Source organism: Gadus macrocephalus, chromosome 22, assembly GCF_031168955.1.
Source record: "Gadus macrocephalus chromosome 22, ASM3116895v1".
Taxonomy (NCBI): domain Eukaryota; kingdom Metazoa; phylum Chordata; class Actinopteri; order Gadiformes; family Gadidae; genus Gadus; species Gadus macrocephalus.
The window spans coordinates 1,675,024-1,702,211 of record NC_082403.1 but is presented as its reverse complement, the minus strand read 5'-3'; the positions used below and the strand labels follow the sequence as shown (position 1 = coordinate 1,702,211).

General features: G+C 48.0%; 2 protein-coding genes across 6 annotated transcripts in view; one reads left to right on the top strand and one right to left on the bottom strand.

The window, feature by feature from the left end:
* Nucleotides 1-6,899, top strand: part of mindy1 (MINDY lysine 48 deubiquitinase 1) — an 8,038-nt gene extending 1,139 nt beyond the window's left edge. For 3 of the 5 annotated variants that reach the window (XM_060043861.1, XM_060043860.1, XM_060043862.1), the window contains 11 exons: nucleotides 390-618; nucleotides 1,093-1,350; nucleotides 1,435-1,595; nucleotides 2,279-2,336; nucleotides 2,493-2,557; nucleotides 2,692-2,850; nucleotides 3,274-3,376; nucleotides 4,318-4,460; nucleotides 4,708-4,884; nucleotides 5,704-5,895; nucleotides 6,340-6,899. In XM_060043861.1, the coding sequence (XP_059899844.1) occupies nucleotides 426-618; nucleotides 1,093-1,350; nucleotides 1,435-1,595; nucleotides 2,279-2,336; nucleotides 2,493-2,557; nucleotides 2,692-2,850; nucleotides 3,274-3,376; nucleotides 4,318-4,460; nucleotides 4,708-4,884; nucleotides 5,704-5,895; nucleotides 6,340-6,417 (1,587 nt within the window). In that variant the 5' untranslated portion in view covers nucleotides 390-425 and the 3' untranslated portion in view covers nucleotides 6,418-6,899. Of the gene's footprint in view, nucleotides 1-389; nucleotides 619-1,092; nucleotides 1,351-1,434; nucleotides 1,596-1,659; nucleotides 1,736-2,278; nucleotides 2,337-2,492; nucleotides 2,558-2,691; nucleotides 2,851-3,273; nucleotides 3,377-4,317; nucleotides 4,461-4,707; nucleotides 4,885-5,703; nucleotides 5,896-6,339 lie in introns of those variants that run through there. The other 2 variants (XM_060043863.1, XM_060043864.1) reach the window with 2 other exon arrangements.
* Nucleotides 6,900-8,060: 1,161 nt separating this feature from the next.
* Nucleotides 8,061-16,798, bottom strand: LOC132451462 (phosphatidylinositol 4-kinase beta-like; the record flags this gene model as incomplete). Its single annotated transcript, XM_060044047.1, has 6 exons — nucleotides 8,061-9,383; nucleotides 10,710-10,830; nucleotides 12,898-13,030; nucleotides 14,212-14,363; nucleotides 15,809-15,922; nucleotides 16,652-16,798. Coding segments are annotated over 6 exons (849 nt in total), but the record flags the coding sequence as incomplete, so codon positions are not given.
* Between the last annotated feature and the right edge of the window lie 10,390 nt (nucleotides 16,799-27,188).

Below are 27,188 nucleotides of genomic sequence, written 5' to 3'. Positions count from 1 at the left end.
CCTGATTGTGGGGTACTGATACCGGCTAGTATCACCGGCTACACACAGAAACATTTGCATGCAAGTATGTTTCTCCTTTATTTTATTAATTTTTTGCATGCAACCTCTTGCGGGCCAGAAAAAAATGAAGAGGGGCCGCATTTGGCCCACGGGCCGCTAGTTGAATAGGCCTGCCCTACACACAATAATACACACTGCACTACACTACACTTTTTAATACATACTGCACTACGCACTACACTATACTACACACTATACTACACTATTATGATGGGTTAGTGGTGTGCTGGGTTAGGGTTAGTGTTGTGGTGGGTTAGGGTTAGTGGTGTGATGGGATGGTTAGTGACTGGTTAGTGGTGTGATGGGTGACTGTCCCGTTTTGTCAACAGAGTGTCAAAACCGTCGGCCCCGCGTCTCCTGGTGCCATGGAAACCGGAAGCCACGCCCCTCCCCTGGTCGGGGACAACCAACATGAAGACCCCGCCCACAACCTCACGCAAGACAAAGTCCTGAAACAGGAAGTGACACGCTCGCCTGAAGTACTTCCTGTGGCCACTGAGTGTCCCGTCGCCACCGTGGAGGAAGATGAGCTCTCTGTTGAGGAGAGGCAGGACATAGGTGAGGACCTAGGGGAGCAACAGGCACGCCCTCAACCCAGAGTGAACATACTCAGAGTTGATTAACCCAACGCTGATCACCTGTTCTGAAACCGAAAACCCTGTCTCTGCTCCTCACCTGTCTGCTCCTCACCTGTCTGCTCCTCACCTGTCTGCTCCTCACCTGTCTGCTCCTCACCTGTCCTCCGCTCCTCACCTGTCGTCCGCTCCTCACCTGTCCACTCCTCACCTGTCTGCTCCTCACCTGTCTGCTCCTCACCTGTCTGCTCCTCACCTGTCCGCTCCTCACCTGTCCTCCGCTCCTCACCTGTCTGCTCCTCACCTGTCCTCCGCTCCTCACCTGTCTGCTCCTCACCTGTCTGCTCCTCACCTGTCCTCCGCTCCTCACCTGTCCGCTCCTCACCTGTCCACTCCTCACCTGTCCTCTGCTCCTCACCTGTCCTCCGCTCCTCACCTGTGGCTCCTCCCCTGACAGGTGGGTACCTGGATGTGAAGGAGAGCTCACCTGTGCTCACAGCAGGCGTGTCTCCGGAGCCGCGCCCCTCCAGCGTCTCGGCCCCCGTCTCCGTCCCCAGCCCGGAGCTGTCGGCGGGGAGCGCGGCCGCAGGAAAGTGCCTGGATGACGAGGCCCTGCCCCCCGCCCTCTACGCCCTGGCCCTGGAGGGGGCGTCGGCCTCTGCTGAGCGGCCCCGTCCACAGGGGGCCGACGCCCGCCCGGAGGCCGGCACCACAGGTGAGTTTGGGGTCCATCGGTCGTACCGTTGGTCAAACGCGTGTTACCTGTATTAAGCACTGACTGGGTTGCGTTTGGTTGTAGTTCCCGGGTCGTCCACAGGGGGCGGCGGCGCGGCCATGCCGGCGTACTACCTGGTGAAGTGGATCACCTGGAAGGAGAAGAAGACTCCCATCATCACCCAGAGTGAGAACGGGCCCTGCCCCCTGCTGGCCATCATGAACACGCTGTTCCTCCGCTGGAAGGTAACCAATACTACTAGTACTACTAGTACTACTAGTACTACTACTAATGCTACTAGTAGTACTACTAATGATCCTAGTACTACTACTAGTAGTACTGCCCCCTTCTGGCCATCATGAACACGCTGTTCCTCCGCTGGAAGGTAACCAATACTACTAGTACTACTACTAATGCTACTAGTAGTACTACTAATGATCCTAGTACTACTACTAGTATTACTGCCCCCTGCTGGCCATCATGAACACGCTGTTCCCTCACTGGAAAGTAACTAATAGTACTCGTACTAGTACTAATACTACTAGAAAAAGTACTACTACGTAGAATAAGTACTACGAGTGCTAGTTCTAGTACTTCTAGTGGAAGCTAAGAGTAAGTGGAAGCTAGGAGTAATATATGATACAGACTCGAGGTCCAAATATAACACACAGTATACAGACAAACATAAATGTAATAAATACTAGTAGTAGTACTAATTAGAGATGTGTATTTATACTATAATAATGAGAGATGTGAATTTATACCAGTACTAGTAGTAATACTAATTAGATATGTGTATTCATAATAGTACTATTAGTAATACTAATTAGAGATGGGTTTTTATAATAGTACTATTAGTAATACTAATTAGAGATGGGTTTTTATAATAGTACTATTAGTAATACTAATTAGAGATGGGTTTTTTCAGGCAAAACTTCCTCCTCAGACGGAAGTTATTACAACAGAGGACCTGATGGCTCACCTAGGTACACACACACACACACACACACACACACACACACACACACACACACACACACACACACACACACACACACACACACACACACACACACACACACACACACACACACACACACACACACACTGTTGTTAATGTTGTGATGCTGTATGCTCTACAGGAGAGTGTGTGTTGTCAGTCACACCGAGAGAGAAGACGAACGCCATGGAGCTCAACTTCCAACAGGTACACACACACACACACACACACACACACACACACACACACACACACACACACACACACACACACACACACACACACACACACACACACACACACACACACACACACACACTAAAGGCTGCGTTGTGCTCCAGAACATGAGCGATGCGATGGCCGTGCTGCCCAAGCTGTCCACCGGCCTGGACGTCAACGTGGGCTTCAGCGGCGTCTCCCACTTCGAGTACACCCCCGAGTGCATCGTGTTCGACCTGCTGGACATACCGCTGTACCACGGCTGGCTGGTGGACCCCCAGGTACGCACGCACGCACAGACACACACATAGAGACACATACACAGGCCCAGGCACACACACAAACACAGGTACACACACACGCATAGAGACACACACAGAAACACGGGCACACGCACACAGGGACACACGACACACACACTCACACACACACACACACACACAGAAACACAGGTACACACGCACACATGCACAGGTATACACACACACAGGTACACACACGCGCACAAGTATGTTACTATCAAGTTTCAAACTATGCCACTGATTCTCAATGGGAATGAGACCTATTGACGTGTGTGTGTGTGTGTGTGTGTGTGTGTGTGTGTGTGTGTGTGTGTGTGTGTGTGTGTGTGTGTGTGTGTGTGTGTGTGTGTGTGTGTGTGTGTGTGTGTGTGTGTGTGTGTGTGTGTGTGTGTGTGTGTGTAGAGCCCTGAGGTTCTGGCTGCGGTGGGGAAGCTGAGCTACAACCAGCTGGTGGAGAAAATCATCGACTACAAACACTCTGAGGACAGCAGCAGAGTCAGTGAAGGTAGACCAGACACACACACACACACACACACACACACACACACACACACACACACACACACACACACACACACACACACACACACACACACACACACACACACACACACACACACACATTTATTAATATATATTAGAGCTGTCAGTTAAACGCGTTATTAACGGCGTTAACGCAAACAAATTTTAACGACGTTAATTTTTTTAACGCGCGATTAACGCAAATTATTATTTCTTACAAATATTTTTTTCTTTTTTTTCTTTGGCTCAAAACAAAGAAGCAGTAGCCTGACTGCTATGTTCAAGGCATATCTTTCTATCTTCATCGTTTAATTGCACTATAGGCTTTTTTTTGTATCGTCCTGTTTTGATCAGTATATGCCAATGTTGTTATCAATAAAAAAACATTTGCACAAGGCAAGCCGATGCACTTCTCCATGTTGATAAGAGCATTAAAATGAGAAAAATTAATGGGACAAAGAATTCAAGGGATATTTAGCATAGAAAAAAAATATATGATTAATCGCGATTAATCGTGAGTTAACTATGGCATTAATGCGATTAATCGTGATTAAATATTTTTAATCGCTTGACAGCCCTAATATATATATATATATATATATATATCCCTCCAAGCACTTCCGGGTCATCTCGTTAGGAAAGAAAATTCCCTATGCGAAAAAGAGAATTCATAGAGGCCCCTGGTGGCTGATATCTCCTCTCATACCTCCAGGCCTGTTGACTGATATCTCCAGGCCTGGTGACTGATATCTCCAGGCCTGGTGACTGATATCTCCAGGCCTGGTGACTGATATCTCCTCTCATACCTCCAGGCCTGTTGACTGATATCTCCAGGCCTGGTGACTGATATCTCCTCTCATACCTCCAGGCCTGTTGACTGATATCTCCAGGCCTGGTGACTGATATCTCCTCTCATACCTCCAGGCCTGGTGGCGGAGCAGTTCCTGGAGTCCACGGCCACCCAGCTGTCGTACCACGGCCTCTGTGAGCTCAGCTCCACCGTCCAGGAGGGCCAGCTGTCGGTCTTCTTCAGGAACAACCACTTCAGCACGCTCATCAAACACCAGGTACCTGTCTCACCCCCACCAGGTACCTGTCTCACCCCCACCAGGTACCTGTCTCACCTCCACCAGGTACCTGTCTCACCCCCACCAGGTACCTGTCTCACCCCCACCAGGTACCTGTCTCACCCTAATCAAACACCAGGTACCTGTCTCACCCTAATCAAACACCAGGTACCTGTCTCACCCCCACCAGGTACCTGTCTCACCCCCTAATCAAACACCAGGTATCTGACCAGACCCCCCCCTGTAGGGCCACCTGTACCTGCTGGTGACGGACCAGGGCTTCCTGGGGGAGGAGGGGCTGGTGTGGGAGTCGCTCCACAACGTCGAGGGGGACGGCAACTTCTGCGACGCCGACTTCAGGCTCTGCCACCCCCCCCAGAGGACCCCCCAGCCCCCCCTGCAGGACCAGAGACAGATAGACCAGGTAACACTCTGGACCAGGTAACACTATAGACCAGGTAACACTCTGGACCAGGTAACACTATAGACCAGGTAACACTATAGACCAGGTAACACTATAGACCAGGTAACACTCTGGACCAGGTAACACTATAGACCAGGTAACACTTTGGACCAGGTAACACTATAGACCAGGTAACACTATAGACCAGGTAACACTATAGACCAGGTAACACTCTGGACCAGGTAACACTATAGACCAGGTAACACTCTGGACCAGGTAACACTATAGACCAGGTAACACTCTGGACCAGGTAACACTCTGGACCAGGTAACACTATAGACCAGGTAACACTATAGACCAGGTAACACTATAGACCAGGTAACACTCTGGACCAGGTAACACTATAGACCAGGTAACACTCTGGACCAGGTAACACTATAGACCAGGTAACACTATAGACCAGGTAACACTATAGACCAGGTAACACTATAGACCAGGTAACACTCTGGACCATGTAACACTCTGGACCATGTAACACTTTGGACCAGGTAACACTATAGACCAGGTAACACTATAGACCAGGTAACACTCTGGACCAGGTAACACTATAGACCAGGTAACACTAAGGACCAGGTAACACTAGACCAGGTAACACTTTAGACCAGGTAACACAAGAACTGGTAACACTCTGGACCAGGTAACACTATAGACCAGGTACAACACCTGAGCAGCTACAGGCTAGTGTTAGCGAGCTAGCGGTGACTGATGGCTTAGCGACAGCAGCCCGGATGGTGTAGCGGTAGCGGCTAGCGGTAGCCTGACCCCGGGCTGTTCCTCCAGGACTACCTGGTGGCGGTGTCCTTGCAGCAGGCCCAGGGCGAGGCCCCCGGGGCCCTCAGCGACCTAGAGCTGGCCCAGCGCCTCCAGCAGGAGGAGTACCAGCAACAACAACAACAACAACAACAACTAGCTCCACAACAACCGCCGACCCCGCCCCCAGCCGCAGCCGCCGCTCCGCAGGCGCCCTCCCAGGTAACACAGCGATGGCTAGCTGGGTCAGCTAGCCGGGTCAGCTAGCCGGGTCAGCTAACCGGGTCAGCCAGCCGGGTCAGCTAGCCGGGTCAGCTAGCCGGTTCAGCTAGCCGGGTCAGCTAGCCGGGTCAGTTAGCCGGTTCAGCTAGCCGGGTCAGCTAGCCGGTTCAGCTAGCCGGGTCAGTTAGCCGGGGTCAGCCAGCCGGGTCAGCCAGCCGGGTCAACTAACCAGGGGAGCTCAGCTTAGACTTGGGCGGTTAAGCACTTTGAGTCTGCCTTGTGTATGAAAAGTGCTATATAAATAAAGTTGCCTTGCCTTGCCTTGCCTTGCCTTAACTTTATTTCTACCTTTGATTGACTGCCCCCGAGGACTTGTTGATGTTGCCGGTAGGCTTTAGCCATGCTAAGCCACGCTAAGCTACGTGTGTGTGGTTGTGTGTCCAGGTCAGAGGTCAGGCGGCCGGGCAGCAGGGAGCCAGCAGCAGGAGGAGAGACCGAGAGTCGGACTGCGTCCTCTTGTAGCCTTCATCATCATCCTCATCACTCTCCACCCCCTGCTCAGTACAGCCAGAAGGTGTTCTGAAGGTCAATGTTCTGGCGCCTTCTGCTCCTCTTGCTTCTCTCCCCTCTACCAGTTTAACCAGTGTCCTGTCGCTCTACCATTCACCAGTTTAACCAGTGTCATATCGCTCTACCATTCACCCGTTTAACCAGTGTCATATCGCTCTACCATTCACCCGTTTAACCAGTTTCCAGTCGCTCTACAATTCAGTTTAACTCGTCTGTTGTTTGGAATAAAGTTGTTCAATATCCACACACTAGCCAATGTACTGCAAAACCATTGGTCGATCCCACAGTCCTGTTCCCACGTGTTCACCCATTGGTCGATCCCAGTGCTCCTCACCCATTGGTCGATCCCAGTGTTCTCCCGGTTTGTTCTGTCAGATGATCCTTCGTGTCTTCTGTAAATCGGCCTCCCAGGATAATAAACAACAAAAACAGTATTCAGTTGTAGCGTGTTTTGTGTTCTGAGGACCAAAAGGAAGACACGCTGCTGGGTGGAGCTCCACTCCGCTTTAGAGGAACAGCACCACCTGGTCTAGGACAGCTCCATCAGGTTCTAGAGGAACAGCTCCATCAGGTTCTAGAGGAACAGCTCCATCAGGTTCTAGAGGAACAGCTCCATCAGGTTCTAGAGGAACAGCTCCATCAGGTTCTAGAGGAACAGTGAACCGGGTTCTAGAGGAACAGCTCCATCAGGTTCTAGAGGAACAGCTCCACCAGGTTCTAGAGGAACAGCTCCACCAGGCTCTAGAGGAACAGCTCCATCAGGTTATAGAGGAACAGTGAACCGGGTTCTAGAGGAACAGCTCCACCAGGCTCTAGAGGCACAGCTCCACCAGGCTCTAGAGGAACGGCTCCATCAGGCTCTAGAGGAACGGCTCCACCAGGTTCTATAGGAACAGCTCCACCAGGTTCTAGAGGAACAGCTCCACCAGGTTCTAGAGGAACAGCTCCACCAGGCTCTAGAGGAACGGCTCCATCAGGCTCTAGAGGAACGGCTCCATCAGGTTCTAGAGGAACAGCTCCACCAGGTTCTAGAGGAACAGCTCCACCAGGTTCTAGAGGAACAGCTCCACCAGGTTCTAGAGGAACAGCTCCACCAGGCTCTAGAGGAACAGCTCCACCAGGCTCTAGAGGAACAGCTCCACCAGGCTCTAGAGGAACAGCTCCACCAGGCTCTAGAGGCACAGCTCCACCAGGCTCTAGAGGAACGGCTCCATCAGGCTCTAGAGGAACGGCTCCATCAGGCTCTAGAGGAACAGCTCCACCAGGTTCTAGAGGAACAGCTCCACCAGGCTCTAGAGGAACAGCTCCACCAGGCTCTAGAGGAACAGCTCCATCAGGCTCTAGAGGAACAGCTCCATCAGGCTCTAGGGGAACAGCTCCACCAGGTTCTAGAGGAACAGCTCCACCAGGTTCTAGAGGAGCGGTGAACCGGGTTCTAGAGGAGCGGTGAACCGGGTTCTAGAGGAGCGGTGAACCGGGTTCTAGAGGAGCGGTGAACCGGGTTCTAGAGGAGCTCTGCTGTAGTCAAACCCACCTTGGAGAGCCGTCCGTCTACCCAGCAGCTGACTGCAGTTTGAAATGAAAGACGGATCATGTAAAAGGTTTTGTGTTTATTGGAGGTTCACAGCTCATGACTCTCTGGGTCTGATCCATGAAGAGGTCAGAGGTCATCAGATACCTGTACAGTACACATGGTATACATACAGAGGGTATTGTAGCATTACTGTAGTAGAACTCATAGTATTGATACAGCGGGTGTAGTATTACTGTAGGAGAAGTCTTTACATGGTACCTCAACGGTTCTGATTGGTTCTAGTAGATCTCAGGAATGTATCTTATCGGCCAATCAGAGCACAGGTCAAACTGTAGGTTGAAATGATCGGTCATTCATAGATTAATCATTAAAGGTTTTCACATGTGCAGTCACCACAGATCAGAGGCCATTTTGGCTAAACTCAACTCTTGATTCAAGATTTTTCTGATGGTTAGTAAAGTTACAATGTGAAGAGCTAGGCGTAACGTAGCGTAGCATAGCGTAGCTTTCTTCACATCAACACAGTAGCATTTAAAACACGGGCTAACCAGGGAGGCTTACCAGGGGGGCTAACCAGGGAGGCTAACCAGGGGGGCTAACCAGGGGAGGCTAATCAGGGGGCTAACAACGGAGGCTAACCAGGATGGCTAACCAGGGGGGCTAACCAGGGGGGCTAACCAGGGGGGCTAACCAGGATGGCTAACCACGAGGCTAACCAGGGGGCTAACCATGAGGCTAACCAGGATGGCTAACCAGTTGGCTAACCAGGATGGCTAACCACGAGGCTAAGCACGAGGCTAACCAGGGGGTTAACCAGGGGGCTAACCAGGAGGCTAACCAGGGGGGCTAACCAGGGGGCTAACCACGAGGCTAACCAGGGGGCTAACCACGAGGCTAACCAGGGGGCTAACCATGAGGCTAACCAGTGGGCTAACCAGGGGGCTAACCGGGGGGGCTAACCAGGGGGCTAACCGGGGGGGCTAACCAGGGGGCTAATCGGGGGGCTAACCAGTGGGCTAACCGGGGGGCTAACTGGGGGGCTAACCAGTGGGCTAACCGGGGGGCTAACTGGGGGGCTAACCAGGGGGCTAACCAGGGCCCACCATCTTGTCTCCTGGGCCGGCGGCCGGTTGGTTGTGAGGAACAGATTCCAGGCGCCGCCCCTTTAGGGGTCCTCCTGGGCTGTGATTGGCCCTCCCGGGTCACATGATGCCGTTGGTGAGGTACTGGAAGCCGTCGTAGAGCCGGGTGGTGACGGAGCGCAGCGAGGCCTCCACCATCCGCTCCACCTGCAGCTGCAGCTGCTCCTCCGTCAGCGACAGGAGGAAGCGCTCCTTCAGCCCCCGCAGGGACCCGGGGCCCTGGAGGCAGGGCAGGGGGGAGCCTGGGGGAGGAGGAGGAGGGGGGGGGGAGGAGGAGGGGGGGGGTGGGGGAGGAGAGGAGGAGGAGGGGGGGGGGAGGAGGAGGGGGGGGGGGGTGGGGGAGGAGGAGGAGGAAGAGGAGGAGGAGGAGGGGGAGGGGGAGGGGGGGGGGAGGAGGAGGGGGGGGGTGGGGGAGGAGGAAGAGGAGGAGGAGGAGGAGGAGGTTAGGTGTAGGTAGTTGGGTGGAGGTGGTTGGGTGTTGGTAGAGTGGAGGTAGTGGGTGGAGGTGGAGGGTGGAGGTGGAGGGTGGAGGGGGTAAGGGTGGAGGTGGTGGGTGGAGGTGGAGGTGGAGGGTGGAGGTGGTTGGTTGGAGATGGAGGGTGGAGGTGGAGGGTGGAGATGGAGATTAGGGGTGCAACGGTTCAGAAAAAACTCACGGTTCGGATCGTGTCACGGTTTTTGAGTCACGGGTCGGATCATTTTCGGATCATTTTCGGATCAACAACAACAATAAAGTTAACAAGACAAATGTGACTTTAAATAAAGTCTTCAAATGTTTAAAAATAAAGTGAAAAATTAGGTAATACTCCTGCTTCCTTCCTTTAAGCATAGTCAATATTTTAAAAAATTGCAATCTGAGGCATTATTCCTTCTTTTTAACATGGATAGTAAATAATCCCTAACCCGGGATTTACAGTTCAGGATGTCTGCCTTGCCTGGGGAGAGTTAAGAGTCTACACTCTCACTCTCCCAAGGGAAAGGGAAGTCTGGGGCCCCCTGCTTGAGCTGCTCCCCCCGCGACCCGACCCCGGATAAGCGGATGAAGATGAGATGACTCTCCCAAGGCAATGCAGTCATCCCCATCTCCTTTTTTTCATCAAATATGGTAGCGAAACACAGTTTCTGTCGTGTTTCATTTGGCATTTTGTAAATCCATTGATTTCGGTTGGGAGACTCATTGCTCATCGCAAAGGGGGTTGGTTGTAGTCTTTTCGCTCGGTTCTAGCCCTACTGTTGATACGGAGAACCGAGCGAAAAGACTACAACCAAACCTAAACATTCCCGGTTCCGGTTTCTGTTTCAATGGGATTTACGAAACGCCAAATATAACACGACAGAAACTGTATTTCTACGATACTTGATGATGTTGTAAACACCGGAATTGTCCTCTAAACATGCGCTGATCACGTCAACGCACAAGGTTTTTTTTTAATCAGCCGATCCGAGGATCACTTGCGTCCCGAACCGTGATGGTTGATCCGCACGGATCACGGGAAACCCCTGATCTGTTGCACCACTAGTGGAGGTGGTGGGTGGAGGTGGTGGGTGGAGGAGGTGGGTGGATGTACCTTGCTGCATGATCTCCACGATGTTGAGGATCTTGTCCATGTGCTTCCTGGCGGCCAGCAGACCCTGGAGCAGCAGCACCTTGTAGTACACAAACATGTCCCCCAACGCACCGCCCATCACCTGCAACACAACAGACACACAACTCAACACAACGCACTGCAACACAACAGACACACAACGCACCGCCCATCACCTGCAACACAACAGACACACAACTCAACACAACGCACTGCAACACAACAGACACACAACGCACCGCCCATCACCTGCAACACAACAGACACACAACTCAACACACCGCACTGCAACACAACAGACACACAACTCAACACAACGCACTGCAACACAACAGACACACAACGCACCGCCCATCACCTGCAACACAACAGACACACAACTCAACGCACCGCCCATCACCTGCAACACAACAGACACACAACTCAACACAACGCACTGCAACACAACAGACACACAACGCACCGCCCATCACCTGCAACACAACAGACACACAACTCAACACAACGCACTGCAACACAACAGACACACAACGCACCGCCCATCACCTGCAACACAACAGACACACAACTCAACGCACCGCCCATCACCTGCAACACAACAGACACACAACTCAACGCACCGCACTGCAACACAACAGACACACAACGCACCGCCCATCACCTGCAACACAACAGACACACAACTCAACACAACGCCCATCACCTGCAACACAACAGACACACAACTCAACACACCGCACTGCAACACAACAGACACACAACTCAACTCACTGCCCATCACCTGCAACACAACAGACACACAACTCAACGCACCGCACTGCAACACAACAGACACACAACGCACCGCCCATCACCTGCAACACAACAGACACACAACTCAACGCACCGCACTGCAACACAACAGACACACAACTCAACTCAACGCCCATCACCTGCAACACAACAGACACACAACTCAACACACCGCCCATCACCTGCAACACAACAGACACACAACTCAACGCCCATCACCTGCAACACAACAGACACACAACTCAACACACCGCCCATCACCTGCAACACAACAGACACACAAATCAACGCCCATCACCTGCAACACAACAGACACACAACTCAACACAACGCACTGCAACACAACAGACACACAACTCAACACAACTCACTGCAACACAACAGACACACAACTCAACACAACGCCCATCACCTGCAACACAACAGACACACAACTCAACACACCGCCCATCACCTGCAACACAACAGACACACAACTCAACACAACGCACTGCAACACAACAGACACACAACTCAACACAACGCCCATCACCTGTAACACAACAGTCACACAACTCACTGCCCATCAGTGTAGGTGGAGTAAGCATGTCTGTGGGTGGTGCAGGGGACGAAGGTGGTGTAAGCGTGTCTCTGGGCGGTGTAGGTGGTGTAAGTGTGTCTGTGGGCGGTGTAGGTGGTGTAAGTGTGTCTGTGGGCGGTGTAGGTGGTGTAAGTGTGTCTGTGGGCGGTGTAGGTGGTGTAAGCGTGTCTGTGGGCGGTGTAGGTGGTGTAAGCGTGTCTGTGGGCGGTGTAGGTGGTGTAAGCGTGTCTCTGGGCGGTGTAGGCGGTGTAAGCGTGTCTGTGGGCGGTGTAGGTGGTGTAAGTGTGTCTGTGGGCGGTGTAGGTGGTGTAAGCGTGTCTGTGGGCGGTGTAGGTGGTGTAAGCGTGTCTGTGGGCGGTGTAGGTGGTGTAAGCGTGTCTGTGGGCGGTGTAGGTGGTGTAAGCATGTCTGTGGGCGGTGTAGGTGGTGTAAGCGTGTCTGTGGGCGGTGTAGGTGGTGTAAGCGTGTCTCTGGGCGGTGTAGGTGGTGTAAGCGTGTCTCTGGGCGGTGTAGGTGGTGTAAGCGTGTCTCTGGGCGGTGTAGGTGGTGTAAGTGTGTCTGTGGGCGGTGTAGGTGGTGTAAGTGTGTCTGTGGGCGGTGTAGGTGGTGTAAGCGTGTCTCTGGGCGGTGTAGGTGGTGTAAGTGTGTCTGTGGGCGGTGTAGGTGGTGTAAGTGTGTCTGTGGGCGGTGTAGGTGGTGTAAGCGTGTCTGTGGGCGGTGTAGGTGGTGTAAGCGTGTCTGTGGGCGGTGTAGGTGGTGTAAGCGTGTCTGTGGGCGGTGTAGGTGGAGGTGACTCACGTCTACGAACTCGGCGGTGAGCTTGAAGGCGGACGTCTCGAAGCCGAGGTTCCGCGGCGACGAGGACAGGATGAAGCCGAAGTCGATGTGGATGAGGTGACCCTCAGAGTCCAGCAGGATGTTCCCATTGTGTCTGGGGAGGAGGAGGAGAGAGGAGGTGAGGAGAGGAGAGGAGAGGAGGGGAGGGGAGAGGAGAGGAGGGGAGAGGAGAGGGGAGGAGGAGGAGGAGGAGAGGAGAGGAGAGGAGAGGGGAGGAGGAGGAGAGAGGAGGTGAGGAGAGGAGAGGAGAGGAGGAGGAGGAGGAGAGGAAAGGAGAGGAGAGGAGAGAGGAGGAGGTGAGGAGAGGAGGAGAGAGGAGAGGAGAGGAGAGGAGGGGAGAGGAGAGGAGAGGAGGAGGAGGAGGAGGAGAGGAAAGGAGAGGAGAGGAGAGGAGAGGGGAGGGGAGGAGGAGGAGAGAGGAGGTGAGGAGAGGAGAGGAGAGGAGAGGAGGAGGAGGAGGAGAGGAAAGGAGAGGAGAGGAGAGGAGAGGAGAGAGGAGGAGGTGAGGAGAGGAGGAGAGGAGAGAGGAGGAGAGGAGAGGAGAGGAGAGGAGAGGGGAGGAGGAGGAGAGGAAAGGAGAGGAGGAGAGGAGAGGAGAGGAGAGAGGGGTGGAGGAGAGGAGAGAAGAGGAGAGGAGAGGAGAGGAGAGAGGAGGAGAGGAGAGGAGGAGAGGAGAGGAGAGGAGGAGAGGAGAGGAGAGGAGAGAGGGGAGGGGAGGGGAGGGGAGGAGGAGGAGAGAGGAGGAGAGGAGAGGAGGGGAGAGATGAGGAGAGGAGAGAGGAGGAGAGGAGAGGAGGAGAGGAGGGAAGAGAGGAGAGAGGAGAGGAGGAGAGGAGGAGGAGGTGTGAGGAGGTGTGAGGAGGAGAGAGGAGGTGTGAGGAGGAGAGAGGAGGAGGTGTGAGGAGGAGAGAGGAGGTGTGAGGAGGAGAGAGGAGGAGAGAGGAGGAGGTGTGAGGAGGTGTGAGGAGGAGAGAGGAGGAGGTGTGAGGAGGAGAGAGGAGGTGTGAGGAGGAGAGGGGAGGAGGTGTGAGGAGGAGAGAGGAGGTGTGAGGAGGAGAGAGGAGGAGGTGTGAGGAGGAGAGAGGAGGTGAGAGGAGGAGAGAGGAAGAGGTGTGAGGAGGAGAGAGGAGGTGAGAGGAGGAGTGAGGAGGTGAGAGGAGGAGTGAGGAGGAGGTGTGAGGAGGTGTGAGGAGGAGAGGGGAGGTGAGAGGAGGAGAGAGGAGGTGTGAGGAGGAGAGAGGAGGAGGTGTGAGGAGGAGAGGGGAGCAGCAGTACCTGTCCTTGACCTGCAGCAGGTAGCACAGCAGGCTGTAGGCAGCACAGCTGTACACAAAGTTCCTCTGGGCGGACAGGAAGCCCTCGCTGGACGAGGAGCCGTGCTCCTGCAGGAAGTAGTCCAGCAGGGACAGCTGGCTTTGCTTCTTCACCTGCACACAACACACACCATTAGACACACACTATAAACACACACACACACACACACACACACACACACACACACACACACCAGAGATGGAAATTTACTTTTTTGCCCACCAGCAACTGGGGCAGATAGATTTAAAAATATACCAGCCACTCATCTTTTTTACCAGCCACTTTTTATACGCTATATATTTTTTTTAATATATGCGTACATTTTAAACAATATAATAGTAACAATAGATAACAAAAAGTGTTTTTCATACAAATCTTTGCTTCCATCAGAAGTGATTTTTACTGTAAGTAGGTTCTACCAAGGAACTGAGTTGAAAACGTTAATAAAACAACGTGCATGGCTACACCATCATAACGTAATAATGTTATTTACATGTGACTATGTGTCCACAGACCTGGTAGCTAACGTATGATAGTAAGCATTATTCTACTTCATTTAAGAATGCTAGATTCTGATTGGCTGGGAGGGGTGCATTAATCCGGCATATTGCCCGCTGATTTGTCGGTTCTACTTGCTGCTATACTGAGCACAGTAGATCAATACGCCGCTTGTATCGTTTTCTATCACATACATTTCAAACATGAGGTCCGTTGTAAAAATAAACCAAGGAGTGCATGTTTGATCGATCGTCATTAAAGCTGACTTGATACAAATGTAACAACTACGTTGTTAAACTAGTGATCAGTTGCAACCTTATGTGGTTGCTATAGAAACGCGTTACCTACAGCTGAGCTAACGTTATTCACCGTAGTTCTAAAGGGAACTACTTTTCGAGGGAGATTAACTTAAACAGAGCATACATTTAATAAGCATGCAATACGAATAAGAAAAAGGCTAATTATTAAAGTATTTGAATTGTTTTATTATGTTGGCCGGCGCGAAGTAGAATAAACTGAATAATCACCGAGAGGCCGGGCAATAAACAGTTTGATATGCCCGGCTCGCGGAAGGTTACCGCCCTCGACTTCGTCTCGGGCGGTAAGCCGTCCGCGAGCCGGGCATATCAAACTGTTTATTGCCCGGCCTCTCGGTGATTATTCCTTACTTATTGGCCCTTCTATGAGCCCTTTTTATTCAGCGCTGTCCTCTTGTTAAAATCTCATGCAAGCTGTTTTGCATTTTGAAATGTTGAACCGTTGAATTACATTTATTTTCTTGAAAAAAAAAATCTTTATTTTTGTCCATGATTTTTTTAGTTCATATAATTTGTGTTTGAAATTGTAAATAATTATACTTGAAGAAAATACTTTAGTTTTGAGAATTCTAAAAAAACATTCTCAAAACATGGTTTTTTTTGAGAATGGAATGAAAACTAAAAAAATATGTATCTAAGATAAATTGAATCTATTATTGCCAGCATTTCAACTTGAATGCTTTTGCTGTTGTTCTTGTTGTTTGTCCGTCCGTCCGTCCGTCCGTCTGTCTGTCTGTCTGTACCTGGTGCAGGGACACTGCGTTCACCAGGGGTTCTATCATGCCGCTGTCTGACGACATCACCAGGATCTTGTAGGGCTTCACCCAGAGAGGGACGCGCTCCAGGGCCCAGATACTCTGAGGAGGACAAACGCATACAGATACAATAGATATACACATACATACAGTTACACTGAGGACACAAGATCCGTGTCACCCTGCGTTCACACCAAAAGATGCAAAAAGTTGACGCGCGTCACGATCCCATTCAAAGTGAATGTAGAGACGCGTTGCTGCTTTGCTGCCGCAGCATTTGCTGCTGAGAAAACGGGCAGCAAAATTTGATTTGCGGCGCATCAAAATCTGATTTGCAGCGCGGCATGCCTGTGCCCGCTGCCGGGCACGGGCGGCGGGCGCATTCACGTATTTTGCGGCGCGTCAAATGCTGCTCGAGTTGAAATATTTCAACTTTTGACGCGCCGCAAAACCTTTGCCGCGCTGCAAAACTTTTGACGCGCCGCAAAACTTCGGCGGCAACGCGTTCGGGCAGCAAATGCATCTTTTGGTGTGAACGCAGGGTTAGGACTAGTGAACAGAGCACTAGTACCTGTAGCTGGGTGAGGACTAGTGAACCCTTAGCTGGGTGAGGACTAGTGAGCAGAGCACTAGTACCTGTAGCTGGGTGAGGACTAGTGAGCAGAGCACTAGTACCTGTAGCTGGGTGAGGACTAGTGAGCAGAGCACTAGTACCTGTAGCTGGGTGAGGACTAGTGAGCAGAGCACTAGTACCTGTAGCTGGGTGAGGACTAGTGAGCAGAGCACTAGTACCTGTAGCTGGGTGAGGACTAGTGAGCAGAGCACTAGTACCTGTAGCTGGGTGAGGACCTGTGAGGCCACTAGTTCCTGTCGGAGGTCGTCTCCACACTTGACGATGACAGACAGCAGGCGCCAGGTGGGGAGCGACCCGTAGGGAGAGGACTCTCTGATCCTCCTGCAGACAGACAGGTAGGTAGCTCGTTAGACAGACAGACAGGTAGGTAGCTCGTTAGACAGACAGACAGGTAGGTAGCTCGTTAAGACAGACAGACAGGTAGGTAGTTCGTTAGACAGACAGACAGGTCGGTAGCTCGTTAGACAGACAGACAGACAGGTAGGTAGTTCGTTAGACAGACAGACAGACAGGTAGGTAGCTCGTTAGACAGACAGACAGGTAGGTAGTTCGTTAGACAGACAGACAGGTCGGTAGCTCGTTAGACAGACAGACAGACAGGTAGGTAGGTAGCTCGTTAGACAGACAGACAGGTAGGTAGTTCGTTAGACAGACAGGTAGGTAGCTCGTTAGACAGACAGACAGGTCGGTAGCTCGTTAGACAGACAGACAGGTCGGTAGTTCGTTAGACAGACAGACAGGTAGCTCGTTAGACAGACAGACAGATTGTGTAGGCAGGGAGACAGACAGACAGGCAAAGACAGTTACACAATACACATTATGGGATGTATTATGTGTTATGGGATGTATCTGAGGGTGTGTATTATTGAATGCATCTGAGGGTGTATTATGGGATGTATATGTGTGTGCATTATGGCATGTATTGTATATTATGGGATGTATACAGTGTTGGGAGTAACGGCGTTTAAGTATAACGGCGTTACTAACAGAGTTATTTTTCAGTAACGGAGTAATCTAATTCATTACTTTTCTCATCGTTGCAAACGCCGTTATCGTTACTGATAATGTAAAGTGGCGCGTTACTACAATTTGGTTGAATGAAGCGTGCGGTGTCATATTACACACAAGCTGCGTGGAGAGAGCAGGGGCGTGGGGATGATGACACCGTTGCAAACGCGATGATGATCGGCTGGGTGGGCGGATGCCCTGCTCACGCTGTCTCACTGCACGCTCTGACTACAGCTGAAGACAGTGACAATGGCGACGAGCCAGGGAAATTCAAACGTAGCGTTCTCTAACTGGAAGTACCGGCACTACTTCTCACTCATGGAAATTAAAGGCAAGAATGTGTTTGTATCATGCACGCTATGCCCAGGGAAAAAAACGTTATCCACGTCTGCCTCAAGTAACTCAAATCTAATAAAGCACCTTACATCAACCCATGCGAATATGACACTTGTTGCTGCTGCAGCTGCTAACCCAACCCCAAGCCCAAATGCAGCTAGCCTGAGCTCCAGCGAAGGAAACGGAGACACTCTAAAACAAACAACGCTCGATTTGTTGTATTGAATATTTAAGAGTTGGATAGTGTTCTGTTTATTGTGCAATGGTATACAGGTAGAGAATTGCACTAGGCCTACTCAATAGCCAGATTTTCCTTTATTTATTTTCTATATGTTTTATTTCTATGCATCATATGGCAGGCCGCAATCTATTGAGTTCAAATAAATACCAAATGTTCTAAAATACTGTATATAGTGTTTTTATTCTTCAATCAGTTAATCTAAACATCTTTGACGTTAAAGATAATAATAATAATAATACATTTAATTTAGAGCCGCCTTTCAAGACACCCAAGGTCACCTTACAGAGCATATAGTCATCATTCAAAACTATGTAAAACAGACTAGGAATAAAAGGAAAACAGAGGTTAAACATGAAGAATAATAATAATAATTAATAACACTCAAAGACGCCTAAAGTGAAGGGGGGACCTCACTAACCACCACCAAGATGTTATAGAACGTAACAGCGTTATATAACATGAAAAATAACGCCAGTTACTTTGCTGAGTAACTAATTATTTTTACAATGTGGTAACTGAGTTACTAACTCAATTACTTTTTGGGAGAAGTAATTTGTAACTGTAACTAATTACTTTTTGAAAGTAACTTGACCAACACTGGGTATCTCAGCATCTCAGTAGGGTTAGTGTGGTATCTCAGAGTCTCAGTAGTGTTAGTGTGGTATCTCAGAGTCTCAGTAGTGTTAGTGTGGTATCTCAGAGTCTCAGTAGTGTTAGTGTGGTATCTCAGAGTCTCAGTAGTGTTAGTGTAGTATCTCAGAGTCTCAGTAGTGTTAGTGTAGTATCTCAGAGTCTCAGTAGTGTTAGTGTAGTATCTCAGAGTCTCAGTAGTGTTAGTGTGGTATCTCAGAGTCTCAGTAGTGTTAGTGTAGTATCTCAGAGTCTCAGTAGTGTTAGTGTGGTATCTCAGAGTCTCAGTAGTGTTAGTGTAGTATCTCAGCATCTCAGTAGTGTTAGTGTAGTATGTCTCAGTGTCTCTACAGTGTTTAGTATCTCAGTGTCTCAATAGTGTTTAGTATCTCAGCGTCTCAATAGTGTTTAGTATCTCAGCGTCTCTATAGTGTTAGTTTTATCATCTCAGTGTCTCTATAGTGTTTAGTATCTCAGTGTCTCTACAGTGTTTAGTATCTCAGTGTCTCTATAGTGTTAGTTTAGTGTCTCAGTGTCTCCATAGTGTTAGTTTAGTGTCTCAGTGTCTCCATAGTGTTTAGTATCTCAGCGTCTCTATAGTGTTAGTTTAGTGTCTCAGTGTCTCTATAGTGTTAGTTTACTATCTCAGTGACTCTATAGTGTTAGTTTAGTATCTCAGTGACTCTATAGTGTTAGTTTAGTATCTCAGTGGGCCTTATTTTAACCGTCTGAAACCTAAGGGAGAAGCGCGAAACGGAAGTAGCTTTGAGGGTTGCTCTCTGGTGCTGTTGCTATTATACCAGGCTATTATAGCAGATAAATGACTCTTGCGGCCGACGCAAATCTAAAATGGGTTGGTCTGAATGCCCGTAGGTGTGTTTTGGGCGTAACATGCAATTAACCAATGAGAGTGCCATCTCCCATCCTCTTTAAGAGCTATGAGCGCATTTGAACCTGACCAGTTGATATTTTGACAGCACGTCTGCAGTCTCTGATGAGATGCATGACCCCGTAGATTTAAAACTTCAAATGGCTGTTTATGGCCAAATAATATGGCTTAACTCACACATAGAATAGTGTTTCTTCTCCAACTTCAGAAATACTGAGTCTTCATGTAAATTTTTGAAAAGATAACTTAACATACATATGATATGCGGTCCTGTGGGTCTATTTAATGATATGCGGCGATAACTTAACAATCATAGTTTCTTACCAGTATTGTATACATTATCGTCATCGACTTGTGTTCATAAAATGCATTTGTCCCCCCGTTAATATACATTGCCATGGACTGTATTATGCGTTACGTGTTTAGTTTGCGTGTGTTTAAACAGATGGGTGCACAGACGCGCGCCCGCATTCATTCATTATTTTATACACACACACACACACCTGCATTTATTCATGCTTTTAAACACTAACTCGCGGTAAAATAATGTTTTTTCGATATCAAATACTTCCTAAAAGTTATGGGCTTGTACACGATGTCTGTGTCAAGAAAATATGTGTTTGCTCTATAGTGTTTGCAGATGCATTTATTTAAAAGTACAACTTATTACCGCTGTATCAGCTGTTCTTTCCCAAATAATTTAACCAACGTTATCATTTACCCTAAAACAAGATTTTGTTTTGGAAGGCACAGATATAGTCTACTTTGCTCAAGTTTATTGTTATTATTATTATTTTAATGCATGGCATAACCAACTACAGTGTCCATTCATGCAGCCCTTATGGAAAAAAATTGTTTACACATCTACATCATCATCATAATATTTCAATTAGGCAAATCGTTTGCCTGTTTGTGCTGTGTACAGCCTACTGGTGTGTACGTTTATGTTGCAGTTCCGACCTGCCATGGTAGGGCAAAATAGCAACACCAACCCCGCTATCCGCTAAAATCAGCTTTGCGTCGGGTGCAAACTAGCTACGATACATGCGTCGGTGTAGAAAGTAAATTGCGCTGGGTGCAAGATAGGGCCCAGTGTCTCTATAGTGTTAGTTTAGTATCTCAGTCTCTCTATAGTGTTAGTTTAGTATCTCAGTGTCTCTATAGTGTTAGTTTAGTATCTCAGTGTCTCTATAGTGTTAGTTTAGTATCTCAGTCTCTCTATAGTGTTAGTTTAGTATCTCAGTGTCTCTATAGTGTTAGTTTAGTATCTCAGTGTCTCTATAGTGTTAGTTTAGTATCTCAGTCTCTCTATAGTGTTAGTCTCTCTCTCTCTCTCTCTCTCTCTCTCTCTCTCTCTCTCTCTCTCTCTCTTCCCCCCCCATCCTCTGATGCTGTGGCGTCCGAGGGCAATATATTCTCCTAGGTGGGAAGAACAAAAACATAATGTATATATTTAAGAATTGATATACAATGAAATGGTAATGCGCCAAACATAACCTAGGACAAGTCTCTTCTTCTTTTTTTACAGAGGAAACAAATCCTTGTGGTCATACTTTGTTGTGTATTCGAATAATATGAAGAATGAAAATGAGATGTATTTTCACAGAAGAGGCAACAGTGTTTATTAGATTTTGAGGGAAAATGGATAGTAAACAGATTGCTGTGTTCATGCTTTGTTGAATATTTGAATAATATCAAGAATGCAAGTGAACTCACAAGGTGAAAAGTCAATTTCCACCTCATGGGGTTCTTTAATCTGGGATCCAGCAGTCCTACTGCGTTATAGCAGAGCTCCTGGGGGAAGACGACAAAGAGGTGTTCTTTAATCTGGGATCCAGCAGTCTTACTGCGTTATAGCAGAGCTCCTGGGGGAAGACGACAAAGAGGTGTTCTTTAATCTGGGATCCAGCAGTCATATCATGTTATAGCAGAGCTCCTGGGGGAAGACGACACAGATGTGTTCTTTAATCTGGGATCCAGCAGTCATATCGTGTTATAGCAGAGCTCCTGGGGGGAGATGACACAGAGGCTGGCCGGTAAACCGGGTCTGAAAGGGAGAAGGGTTACGCCGTGTTTGTTAAGGAGATATTCTACCTCAGAAAACTCGGTTGGGGTTTCAGAAGGGGCTTCCGAATACTGTGTTTCTGCACTATGTCTACACGGTGTTGATTTGAGACTCAAACAGGCCCTTTCCTACAGTTAAATACTCCTGGCCTGGTTTGTATTCGCCAATAATGCACTTCCAGATATGAATTACGTGGGTTCATTATTTATTTGATCATTTATGAATTAATCATACTGTAAATCACACTGCCTTTTCTCTATGCATATGCATTTAGTCATTTGGACAGATACTTTTCTTAAGTGAGGCCAACGACACTAAAAAAAGTACCATCAACATTGAAGTATGACAGAAATAGTGCAGACTAGCTTTAGGATTCAGAAAGATGGGATTTGAACAATTATTATTATCATCAGGGGTGGTTAATTTCACAGAAGCGCAAGGAAGGTGGGAACGTACCACTGCGAATGCTGCTGGTGTTGTGGGTGTCCAGGTGACTATTGGTGATGTGTTTCTGTTTTTCATCCTCTGATCTACTCCCCTGTGTCGTGTATTTCCTTTGTCGTTGTGTCCATTCCTAACCCTAACCCTAACACGCAGGTAGAACTTGACAATAAGGGTACATTAACGAACCAGTCATTAAACTTTACATGTTAAATAAAGAAAAAATATGTTCATGTTCACTAAGGTTATAATTTACATAATTTAATACAACCGCTAACTTAACAACTATGCTAATGAGTTCAAATAATTGTTATTACTGCATAAACTAATGTTTATACATTGATAAATAAATAAATAGATAGTTAATGTCCCCTTATTGCTCATCGTTACCAATATGCCTGTGTGCGTTGCTCGGTTCTGCAAGCTTGCACTTGCACAGGTACCAGAGTGCTTTCCTTCTGCTCCGTTAGCAACGTGCCTGGCAGACCTATATCTCCATAGACCCAACGTGTACGCAGCCGTTAGTGATCCCTCATCTGGGGACTTATGGAGCGTGACTGGTAATTCAAACAAAGTGTATGTTGTTCACGGGGGGACTTGGTGATGTACACGCCGTGGGGACATGGTTTCCTCCATGGAACGTGTCATATGTGGAACCAAGTGTGATTAATGAACTCACTGGCATCCTGTATTGCATTGAAACATGCACGTGCCGTGCATGGATGCCTGTCGAGCGCACAGACAGATGGACAGAAATGTGTAAAACTTTAAATCCTCTCTTTCTGTAGTTTTCCCCGGCACGGAACAATACTAAACAATATAACACTCAGAAAAACACAGTTATTTCTGAAAGAAAATGTAATTATAAGTATTGACTTGGCTAAATCGACCAATAGTTACGTTCATAGATGTTCAACGTTGGTAATCAGATTGTAAAAACAAGAAATCCCATGACATTATATAGGCACTGAACAAAAGCCGATACAAGTTAAAATGTAAACTTTTTTGTTGTTATTTTTGATAACAAGATTTTGTGTCAAACCACACATGATTAAATTAAACCACTGGACGGATAGTCAAATTAGGTTAGGAAATTTAATATCCCATATTGCTCTCACAAATACTTAGTCGCCTCAGGATGGAGACATCGCTCGTGTTTGTTCCAAATATGTTCTTCTGATTATCGCAGAGCGCAGGTTGTTATTTGGTACAATTACAGCCTAAAGCCTGAGGGACGAGTAAATTACAATATAATTGGACAGATGATACAGGCTGTCTCTTGGCTACAAACCCATGTTGCAGCTGCTTGATAAATGACTAGCTGAGGTGTGTTTGTGTGTGTGTTCGCGCGTGTAGTGGCCATCAAGGCTAAATATTGATGCAGGGACTAAGATGTGGCTCTAATGGCTGCCCCATGCTAATTACAAAAATCACTCAGGTTCTGGGAAAGCCAATATGGTAAAAACATTTCATACATTTTCTTTCCACATGAGCCTCGTCAAACTCTGAATAGAGACTTGAGCATTTGAGACCCACATATTATGCTTGGGGATATAGAAGCCAGAATCCTATTTAATGACCTATCTATGCATTTACTTCTATGCTTATCAATTGATCTGGAGTTGTGGTTGGTTCCTTGCCAGGGTATACCCATGCTGCCTTGCGCACGATTTCATTTCGCGCTGCAAGGGAGCCATGGATCCGATTTTTGCCTGAGATAGGGAACCAATCACAGAACGGGGAGGGACGGCAAGACGATGACGACGTCTATGCGACACACCGAAACTTGTCGTTTACGCATCCAAAATGGCAGCAGACGCGTTATCTTTCGTTGCAGCCTTAGATAGTGTAAGTAGTTTAGAACGCATGTTTATTTAGAAAAAGGGGCAACTTTCGGCGCTAAACTCTTTCAATACCAAGAAGGATGTCTTTGTCCTGCTACCAACAGGCTTTGATTGGCGATGAGCTACGTACAGACTCATATGATAGACATTCGTAGCGGCCAATAAACGGCTCCGGGCAATTGTAAACCACGCCTCAAATATGAGAAAATGAATGTGTGGTTCCCAGACCTCATCTCAATGTAGATTAGAGAGGAGGCCTAGCGTTAGCCAGGCTAGTTGGTTCCCGCCCCCTCCGCAGGTAGCAGAGGAGTCTTCAGGGAGCGTCTGAGGCCCGGGTTGGGTTTAGGTTAGGGTTAGGGTTTGGGTTAGGGTTTGGGTTAGGGTTAGGGTTTGGGTTAGGGTTTGGGTTAGGGTTAGGGTTAGGGTTTGGGTTAGGGTTTGGGTTAGGGTTAGGGTGGACTATAAAGGAGCAGAGGCTGCACTACCTGCTGGCGTGCAGCCAGAGAACCCCTGTTTATTCAACAGTACATCTTTCATTTATCCACGGTCTACAACACAGCTATTCAACTTCAAGAACTTCCCTCTGGGCGTTATTATTGAACATTGCATTTTGGATTCAGTTTGGGGACCAACATCCACCAGACCCTGATAGTGGTTATAGCGAAATATCAGAAACAAACAGACGACTTTAAAATATCAACTACTAGGGAGATGCTCAGGTCTAAACCGTTTGGCTGTCACAAAATGGTCAGGTTTTACTTACGTAGCCCCAACTATCACTCTCAACTCAGATGTTGCCTTGCGTTTTTGAGTGCATCCGCATCTCTTTTGAGTATCCAAGGGTGGCTCGACATCTGCTACTAGCTTGTTTCCCCACGCCCCATGCTGAGCTTGGGTCTACAGTGTCTGGCCGTGCAGGTGTTCAGGTCACCCCGGGCACTGATTCCTATCGGTCTGAGTTGCAGCATAGTTTCCCAGCATTCCATCGTTTCTCATGCTCCTCATGTGATTTGCAGTAAGGGAGTGTGGACTTTATTATATATTTTTTATCAACATAACCCCCACAGAATATCCACCATGATTTTATTTATTTGAATTGGCTCTGCATAAACAATACTGCTCTACTCCAATACTACAACTCCAATATAGCCTCCCTCAATGTAGAAAAATATACAAAAAGAAAAAGGATAATTCTGTGTGAGGTTCTTTAGAGAGGTTCTTTAGAGAGCTCATAATAAATAAAATATTTATTATGAGCTCTCTCTCCCTCTCTCTCCTGCAAATCGGTAGGGGCCGAATGGTCAGTCTTTTGTTAAGACTGCATGACCTCTGACCTGGACAAAAGCAGATCGATCTCTCTCTCTCTCTCTCTCTCTCTCTCTCTCTCTCTCTCTCTCTCTCTCTCTCTCTCTCTCTCTCTCTCTCTCTCTCTCTCTCTCTCTCTCTCTCTCTCTCTCTCTCTCTCTCTCTCTCTCTCTCTCTCTCTCTCTCTCTCTCTCTCTCTCTCTCTCTCTCTCTTCCCCCCCCCCATCTATTTGCGTCACTGCTTTCCCTCCCTTATGTAGTGTCTTCCTCTCTGAGGTATTACAAACTTGAACAGCCCAACTCATATTTATATATGTGTATGTATTAGGGCCCGACCGATATTGATTTTTGAGTGCCGATGCCGATTATTTTCAGAGAAAAATTACGATTACGATTTAATCGACCGATTAAAAAAAAAAGAAAAAAAAGAAAAGAAAACATATAAGACGTAGTTTTTGATACCTTAAATATACTTTAAACACTTTTGACGAATATGTGAATTGAATGCAGAACCTTTGAGTGTTTTAGAATACATTTACAGTCAAAAATGAGTGTAATGTAAAATAAATAACTAACTCCCAATGTGCTGCGCTCGTGAGCAGTGACTAACACGTGCGTGCTGAGCAGTATGGTCTCACCGTTAGAGTCTACAGTATAACAAATTAACATGGCCTGGGACCTAAAGAAAAACAGGCACAACATGCTCAAACAACGCGTCTTGTGTACATTGGTGAGGTGAGCGCGCAGCTGCCTGAGCGAGCGTGCTTTCATGTTGTATGGTAAAATTCAATCTCCTCTTTTTTACTCCAGCTAAAGTTGTTAGTTAGCAAGGCGAGTAGGAGCGCAATCTGCAGGATACTAATCGCAATAACATTAAAAAAAAATAATAATAATATATAAAAAAAAAAAAAAACGGTTGTAATCTGCGTCTTTTTGGCCGATGCCGATTATTTTCAAAAAGGCTATAATCGGCCGATTAAATCGGCAGGCCGATAAATCGGTCGGGCCCTAGTATGTATGTGTATATATATAGTATAAGAATACACTCTTTATTAAGAACGTTTTTATTTGTCGTTTTTTTCTTTTCATATTTCCTTTTTATGATCTGAGTCACTCCCACCATGAACCTGGATACCCAGTGGTTCAGCCTCTAGATACCCAGTGGTTCATCATCTAGATACCCAGTGGTTCATCATCTAGATACCCAGTGGTTCTTCATCATCTAGATACCCAGTGGTTCATCATCTAGATACCCAGTGGTTCATCATCTAGATACCCAGTGGTTCATCATCTAGATACCCAGTGGTTCTTCATCATCTAGATACCCAGTGGTTCATCATCTAGATACCCAGTGGTTCATCATCTAGATACCCAGTGGTTCATCATCTAGATACCCAGTGGTTCATCATCTACATACCCAGTGGTTCAGCATCTAGATACCCAGTGGTTCAGCATCTACATACCCAGTGGTTCAGCATCTACATACCCAGTGGTTCAGCTTCTAGATACCCAGTGGTTCATCATCTAGATACCCAGTGGTTCATCATCTAGATACCCAGTGGTTCTTCATCATCTAGATACCCAGTGGTTCATCATCTAGATACCCAGTGGTTCAGCATCTACATACCCAGTGGTTCAGCATCTAGATACCCAGTGGTTCAGCATCTACATACCCAGTGGTTCAGCATCTACATACCCAGTGGTTCAGCATCTAGATACCCAGTGGTTCTTCATCATCTAGATACCCAGTGGTTCATCATCTAGATACCCAGTGGTTCATCATCTAGATACCCAGTGGTTCATCATCTAGATACCCAGTGGTTCAGCATCTACATACCCAGTGGTTCAGCATCTAGATACCCAGTGGTTAATGGTTAATGGAAAATAATACTTTACCTGACCCAGAAATAGTTTATATCAAATGAGTCTCCACCAGACTATGCCACATTTCCTTCTTCCCACGTTTTTCTTGATC